An 8162-nucleotide genomic window follows, 5' to 3' on the forward strand; every position below is an offset into this window, starting at 1 on the left:
AGACTCTTTCATGATAGAAGCTACTTCTTTAAGAAAATACATCATAGGCCCTTCTGCTATCGAAGTTAAAGCTAAGAGCCTCTCCCAGAATGCATGGAGGCAGGTCACACTGCCCTGCACCACAATGCAAAGGTGCTTGTGCCATGGCTGGAGAATGGGGAGGGTAGCCAGCTCTCTGCTCCCTGGACCCAGGTGGCTTGGAGCCTGAGCTCTGCATGGGAGGACTCTTACTCTTCTAGTCACCCTGGCTCACACCTCTGCTGTGAGGCAAGGACCCTGCTGAGGGGCTTAGTAAAGGGACCTGGAGGTCTGGCTTAAAGTTTTCACCAAAGTCCTCGGCTTCCTGAGGCTCTCATGCTTCCAGTCTTAACTTAATCTGGTCCTAACTGTGCCTGTGCTGTGCAGTATTGGTGGGTGGCTCCCTTGTAAGAGGAATATCCACCACGGGGAAAACTGATTGTGGGACCTCAAGAGGAAAGGGCCAAGAATGTAAGCATTTCTCAGGGCCCCACCACAAACTGGGGAGAGAAATTTGGTCAACCTGGAGGAGACTTCTGCTGCCAACTGGCAAGGCTTGCACCTGCAGCTGTTTGGGCAAAAAGGAGGTGAGGCCTGAGGTGTCACCCATTCACCCCACAGGGTTCCTCATGAGCCACCTAGGAAAGAAGGAACACAGCATACTACCAAGCTCTCAAAACAGCTTTATTGACTTCCAGTTTCCCTCCTGTCTTGAGCTCAGCCCAGCTGGCTTTGATAGGTCTCTGAGGCTCAGTGCTACAAGGGCTGATGATACCCTACTCCAGCAGTCCCCTCCCTAGGCTCCCCAGGCAGGGAGGAGGAGAGGCAGCTCATCTATGATGTTGGAGAGAAAGAATGGGTAGCAGGGTCAGAGGCCAAAGAAAGCCATTCAAGCAGCAGCATGCCTGGCGTTCCTGTCACATGCCGCTAGTGTGGCCTCCCCTTCCAAGCTCTGCCAGCCCACGCCCATCAGCCTTCCATGGCCATGCCCTGCTTCCTCAGTCTGCTGCCCCCCTGGCTTGTTCCTCAGACCCCAGTCTGCCTGCAGAAAAAGAACCTCTTTCAGACATTGCAGGTCTTGACCTGCCCACTCCGACCCCGGGGCCAGCAAGGTGTCAGGGGAACTGAGGCTCAGGTCATTCCCCCTTCATCCACATTCTAGCCTCCAGGAATAAATCAAAAGACAAGATGTCCCAGTCTAGAGCGAGTGACAAGCTGGCCAGCGCCAGAACTACATACTCCAAGAAGCACAGGTCTGTAACCACGCACCACCTCCCCTGGCTATGTTGAGCAGGAAGGTGGTGGGGTGCACTGCATTCTAGGACTAGTAGTCCCCAAGAGACAGCAGCAAACACTCAGGTTAGAGAGTTCACAGGCTAAGACTACTGATGCCTCCCACCCGACCCCCACCCACTACCCAGGCCCCAGTTCTACACTCAGGATGGGTGAGGGAGAGGAATGGAGTGTCCCCTCCCAATGCTTGGGGGAGGATGCTGTCCTGTTGGAACTGTGCAGCGACTGTGGATCCTGGACATCCAGCTCAGAACACATCTGGGGAGAGAGCGGGGGCGGGTAACAGGAGAGAGGGTCAGCAGCAAGCTGTGGAGGATGGAGCCAAGCATGCACACCTGGGCTGGCCCTGTGGCCTTTCCCTGAGCCCTGATGCATGGTGGGAAAGTAGTATGGGATCCAGTCCCCACCTAGGCCTCCCCCTGGGTCACCTGGCCCTACCCCACCTCTCCAGGGTTAGCCAGCCTCACCTCTGCCTAGTCCCAGGGCCGGGGCAGGCTGAGGCAGCAAGAGGAAGGGAGGAGGAGTGGACTCCGGTTCCAAATCTGGATGGCTGAGAGGCTCCCGCCCCACCCCGCTAGCCTCCCCAGAAGACCTCATGGCCCCACTGGCCCCAGCATCTTCCTGGGCACACTGAGGCTTCTCGGGGAAGGAAGAAGAAGGGAGTCCTAGCCAGACGGCAGTGAAAGCAAGCGATGTGGCCCGCAGGGAGTTGCAGAAAGCAGAGTAGGAGAAAGGAGAGCAGCACAGAAGGGAAGCACAGAGACAGTCAGAGCTCAACACTGCACAGAAACCAGCGGGGGGCTGCAGCTGGACACAGAGCGGAGACACCGCTCAGCCTGCACTGCTCCCCAGGGTAGCTGCCAACTCGGCTCAGAGCACCCCAGGCCAAGTCCTCCTTCCTTGACACAGTTGGCAACACAGGTGGCAGAAAACCTGGGCACAAAAGGCCCAACCCAAACTACTAATGCCACTCAGAAACTCCCCATTCAGCAAGTGAATCTGGGCTCATCCTCAGCCCCTTCCACAGCTCTGATGCCCCGACCCTGGGCTTCACCCAGGGACCTATCAGCCCCAGGCTGAGCAAATAAATTCCAAATCCACAACACCAAAATGCAGCAGGCCTGGGAGGGAAATGTGGAGGGACATGGGCTGTTTTAACTCAGGCCATGCTCCACTCAGCTCTCCTGACAGCCAGACCTCAAGTCAAGACCTGAGTCAAGTCAGGCTGGGCCTGGTGTTCAAAGGATGTGGCAGCGAGAGGCCTTCTCCTCTGGAGATGGGCTACGTTTGGTTGCCTCACCCTTTGCACCCTCAGGGGTTCCCCCCACACCCAGATCTTGGTGCTGGACCTTGGGTTGCCCCTGGCGTTGTTGCTGCACCCCCCGCCCACCTGCCGGCTTCTGCCCAGCTGCTTCCATCTCTGACAGACTGTAGGCCATGGCAAGCTGCAGGTCCTCATCATCCTCAGAGAGGTCACTCTCAGAGGGACGTGATACAGGGGTTGGCCGGACCTGCATACCCCCCGACCTGGAGGTGACTGACTGTTGCTGCTCCCGACGGCTCAGCTCCAAGCCCAAGGCCAGGTCATCTGGGACACCTGCAAGAGTCACCACCAACATGAGGCTCCAGACTCGGGGCCCATCCCTTCACACAGTGAGGACTGGGCACCATGCATCAGCCCCTAGGGCTCGCCTTGAGCAAGTTATGAAACTTCCCTGGGCCTCCCTTTTCTCACCTATGCACTGGGAATGCAATCAAGCCTACATATGCAAATCATTCCAGTGATTAATTAAGACAACAAGCATGGGGTTACAATGGGAAGAAGGGGAGCAGGGTTGATGGTGTCTGCTCTGGGAATCCTGCACCCAAAGTTTGGTTACTGGTTCCTTTTATCCCTTGCTTAATAGGAAGGAATCTTGCACAAGGAGCTACTTGAAAGTCAGGGTCATTAACCATGGTGTGACTTGGTCTCCTCAAATAAAATTAGGCAAATACCACCTGCTCTGCTTGTTCTCATGGATGCTTTAAGAATACAGGAGAGGGCTGGGGTTGTAGCTCAGTGGTATAGTGCTTGTCTAACCATGTGTGAAGCACTAGGTTTGATCCTCAGCGCTACAAATGAAATAAAAGTATTGTGTTCATCTACAACTAAAAATATTTTTTTAAAAAATTCAGGAGATACTGGATATGTGCTAATGCTTTAAAACTATAAAGTGCTCTGTAAATGTAAGGCACTCCACTAATGTGATCGTGATTAGCTGTATCGCTGAGATCTGTTTACTCTTCCCCCCTCTCATGGCCATCTCTGATCTTGAAAATCTGGCCTGTGGCTGATATTAGGGCCCAGCCTGCACAGGAGTTCAGAGAAGAGCCATATGGGGAGGGGGCTGTAGGGGCTGAGCTGATCTTCCTGCAAGTTCTGGGTGGTGGAGCCACTCCTCACCATTGATGGAGACTGACTTCAGCTGCCCGTCCTCCTCCACTTCTACCCGTTCCTGCCCGTTCTCCATGATTCTGTGGGAGACAGCACAATTCTGGTAGAGACTCTGGCCACCACAGTGGACAGGGCAGATTTTCTATGGTGTACACAGCTCTCACCTCCACCCCTCAATCTCAGACCTCTCACCCACATGGTCCTAGAAGGAGCTCTCACCTGCGTGTTGTGATGCGGCGTCCTTGGACAAAAGTGGTGGATGTGGAAACAGAGCGAAAAGCACCAGCCCCAGGGCTGAAGGAGAAAGACGAGGAGGAGAAATCTGGCATTGGGATGAAGGAGGCAGAGGAGAAGCTGTTAGGGGAGGCTATGCCCTGACTGCCACAAAAACACCAAAGGCCAAGGACCTCAGGCCTCTCATACAGCTGCCCGAAGCAGGACTTTACATACAGGGCACAGGCTTGAAAAAGTGACAAGATGAGGTAGAGATTCCAAGACTCAGAGCTTCCAAAAGTGCGAAGAGACAACACTTACCAGAGTGCCCAGGGAAGGAAGAAGAGAAGGTAAAGAAGGGGCCCGAGTGTCGAGTGCCTCGACTCTGAAGCTCTGAGAAGGGGCCCAGGTCATCTGCAACAAGAAAGCAGATCAACCGTTACTAGGGAGCAGATTTCCCCCAAAAAATGTGTGAACTTAGCTTATAAATCTAGAAATACAAACTGCTAAGCAACTGGGTACTTTTCTGATTTTTTGTTGTTTTTAGCTGAACTTCTTCACAAAATAAGTTCCTTTTGAAGGTAGTATATGAAAATCCTCACTGGTTAGTTCTGTTCTTCCTTTGTTCCTTCCAGAACAACCAGTTCTGGAAGGAATGAAGGAAGAAAGGAAAGAAGGAAGGGAGAAACATAAAAGGAAGGGCAGATGGCTCCTTCCACATAGGCAATTAAGGATGATGTGATTATAGGCAGGAACAGCAGGAAGTCCTGGCTTTTGCCATTTGCTGTGTGACTCTTAAGCAAGCTATCTGTGCCTCAGTTTATCAATTTTTATTTCTTTCTTTTTAGTTTATACATCTTTAAATGGGGATTAAAATTACTCACCTCTAAGGTGGTTCAGAAGAGAAGTGGGGATGTAAAATACTTGACATTAATCTTTCAAAACCTAGTATATGTTGTTATGGGTAATGCTACTATTATTGTCACATGATGCTTTGAGTCTTGCTCTCATGGCTGTTATTGTCGAAGTCTTGTTAACAATGTGTTACTGTTGTCGTCATTTAATAAGACCAGTCTGTAAAGTGTCACTAGTGGGTCACGTGAGTTCTGGCATGTGTAAGGTTCTGTCCCAGCTCTCACTGGACACACACCCACTGCACAAGATCTTTTGCCTGTGGAATTCAGCTTCTCTTTCAGCCTCCTGCCTAAGGGCCTTCCAGCTGACAGAGATCAGGCCTGAAAGGGGAAGCTGAGCCATTCTGAGCACATCTGGGTCCACTCACCAAAAAGTTCTGCAAAAGGGTCTCCACTCCCGAAGAACTCACGGAAGACTTCTTCAGGACTTCGGAAGGTAAAGGTGAAGCCAGGCCCACCACCACCACTTTCTGCCCGAGAGGGACCAGATGCTGGAGGAGACACAGCATGAGAGGGAAGCTTAGGGTGTGTGTCTCACCTCAAGACAAAGATGCCACCAATGGCATGGCCAGGAGTCTCACAGAAAGCTTTTCATGGCAGGAGTCTGCCCTCTCCCTTCCTCCCTGACCCACTTCCATCCCCAGGTCCCGCCTACCTGCCCCAGTCAGCCCTTCTCGGCCATAGCGGTCGTAGATCTCCCGCTTATGCTCTAAAAAAAGAGACCTGATTACTTCTCCCTCCCTCTGGGATGATGGCCCACCCTTCCAGGCTAGCATAGCCCTCAAAAGATTGCCCAGAGACTGAAGTTTTGGGGAGCAGAGTGCAGGAGGGTGGTCAGGGCACACAGGCTATGGGTTTAGCCCTTGGCACAGCTGGTGCCTCATCTGTAAAATGGACAATAGCAACTACCTCCTAGGGCTATTGCAAGAATTAAATGAAATAATTTATGTAAACTGCTTAGCACCATGCTTGACACATAACGAGCGCTCAATAAATGTTGGGTAGGAGCTGGGGGTATAGCTCAGTGGTACAGTGCTTGCCTAGCACCCTGGGTTCAATCTTCAGCAATGCAAAAAATAAATATCAGCTAATTATCACTATGCAATTATTAGTCAGAACTTAGCCTGAATGTCAATTCCTTAGAGAGACCTTCTGAGACCACCATAACAAACCAGGTGCCCATTATTCCCTACCACAGCACCCCGCTACTCTCCTCAAAATGCTCTTCATAAGCTTCAACTCTGTGATTATTATCTATCTTTGCTGACCTCAGGACAAGGGCAATGCCTGTTTGTCCACCCCAGTACCCAATTAGTGGCTGTCACTGTAAAATTCTAATCAATAATTTTCGAATGAATGAATAAAAGACAGATTCAGGGTCAGGACTATAGCTCAATTGTTGAGCTCTTGCCTAACACGTGCAAGGACCTGGGTTTTATCCCCAGCACCACAGAATAAAACATAAAAGGCACACCTGGACTCATTCCAGCTCTGTGAGACCCTGAGCAAGTTTTTTCACCTCTCTCAGCCTCCTTGCCTATGAAATGGGAGTAAGAAAACCTGCCTCACAGGTTGCCTGAGAGGACCCATGGAAATTATCAAGGCCTGGCACGGAGGAGGCTCAAATACATTGGTCACCTGCCCTGCTCCCTTCCCTGGTCAGGACCCATGCCACTCTCCAGACAGTAGGGAGGAGACAAAGCTCTTCCTATGGAAGGGGGCACTTAAATGCCAAGTTTGAAAATTGAAGGCAGGTGGCAGAGGGATGGCTTTGGGAAGGAATCTGATGGGCATGAGTAGAGAGAGAGGATGTGCTGGGCCCTGTCCTGACCCAGGGCCTTACTGTCTGATAGCACTTCATAGGCCTCAGCCACCTCCTTAAATTTCTTTTCAGCAAACTCTTTATTATCCGGGTTCTTGTCTGGGTGCCACTGTAGAGCCTTCCGTCGATACCTGCAGGAAGTGGGTGCAAGGGAAGGGTCAGGCTCTTCCCACCAGGGAACTGAAGCACCCATCCATTCTCCCTTGGCCCACCACTGTCCTTTCACAGCTTGTACCCCAGCCCACCCCAGCTGCAGAGGCTGCTCTGTTGCCATCTTTTCATGGAGCTCTTCTCTCTCCCTTCTGGGCCAGGGCTGGAACCACATGATGAGCAGATATTAATGCCAGAGTGAGAATGCCCCCGCCCTGACCCTAACTGGACCAGCACAGAGGATAAAAGAACACTGACCCTCCTCCTAGAGTCTGGGCATCTTTGAGCTGCATGTGGAGAAAGCCCACATCTAGAGGGGAGTGGAAGGGACGGAAGGGAGGCACTGGAGAAGGACCCACAGTGTAGCTTCCAGCACGACTTGGTCTTTCTCTGAATTTCCTCCTATTCTTGCAGGGGTCTCCTTGCTCCTGCAGGTATCACTCTGAAAGGCCCCATGGTACTGGGGGTGGGGGGTGGGGCAGGGAGTGGGAGGTTTTCTGATGCGCAGCGGAGGCACTTACGCCTTCTTGATGTCATCAGCGGATGCACTTCGCGGCACATCTAGAATCTCGTAGTAGGATGCCATGGCAACTCGTCAGTCGTCAGGCAGGCCTCTCCGGGCTGCAGGAAAGAAGGAGTCAGGCAAAGGGTACCAGCAGCCCCTCCCTATGGCGGAGACCCCCGGGGGAGGGAGGCTCTCGGAGGTGGTAGCGGAGCCCGCGGGGCGGTGCTTGCAGCCGGCAGCGAGACTCCTTCCGCAGCCCTATCTGCCCCCGCAAGCCGGTGCCCAGGGCTATCTGGATGCGCAGGCCCGGGGAGCCCTATCAGAGCCCCCTAAATTCAGCACCCTGGGTCGGGCCCCCGCCTTACGCGGGCCCGGCAGCACCTCGGTGCCAGAGTCCCGCCCCAGCCCCCCGCCGGGAACCGTCTGGCACGGGTGGCGCGGCTCGCGGCTGCTGCGTAGGACGCACCCGGCCCAGCTGTGCGACAAGCATGCGTCAGCTGCACGGAAACTACTAGAGACTAGGAGAAGGCCGGCTCCACCCGTCACACAGAGGGGAGGGCGACGGCAGGGGCTGCTGGGAGATGGGGGCGGAGCTTGCTATTTTGGGCAAGCACAGCGGCTACGTCATCCCCAGGTGCGACCTGGGAAGCTGAGGCCAGCGCAGTCCATCCAGGCGTGATGCACTCGTGCAAACCGAGGCAGAAGCAGCCCACGAGTAAGGTGCTGGGCCCTGGTCCCGATGTCTCTCGGCTGTAACACTCTGTAATCCATTGGAACTCACCCGGAGGTCACGGCTGCCTCCAAGACCCACCG

At 53.4% G+C, this 8162-nt stretch overlaps 1 protein-coding gene across 2 annotated transcripts; it reads right to left on the reverse strand.

Moving 5' to 3' along the window:
* Positions 1-678: 678 nt before the first annotated feature.
* Dnajb2 (DnaJ heat shock protein family (Hsp40) member B2) lies at positions 679-7905 on the reverse strand. Of its 2 annotated transcripts, none has more exons than XR_013092327.2 (10): positions 7816-7905; positions 7366-7465; positions 6716-6825; positions 5528-5581; positions 5241-5363; positions 4280-4372; positions 3965-4067; positions 3755-3825; positions 1779-2908; positions 679-1569 (listed from the first exon to the last, which is right to left on the reverse strand). XR_013092327.2 is itself a non-coding variant. In XM_076866258.2 (10 exons), the coding sequence occupies exons 2-10, from the start codon at positions 7428-7430 to the stop codon at positions 1559-1561; spliced, it is 837 nt and encodes a 278-aa protein (XP_076722373.1). In that variant the 5' UTR covers positions 7431-7465; positions 7816-7905; the 3' UTR covers positions 679-1558. The 2 variants fall into 2 exon arrangements, 1 of the variants encoding a protein (XP_076722373.1); XM_076866258.2 differs by having other exon boundaries at positions 2702-2908.
* Positions 7906-8162: the final 257 nt, after the last annotated feature.

Source organism: Callospermophilus lateralis, chromosome 9, assembly GCF_048772815.1.
Source record: "Callospermophilus lateralis isolate mCalLat2 chromosome 9, mCalLat2.hap1, whole genome shotgun sequence".
In the NCBI taxonomy this organism is placed as follows: Eukaryota; Metazoa; Chordata; class Mammalia; order Rodentia; family Sciuridae; genus Callospermophilus; species Callospermophilus lateralis.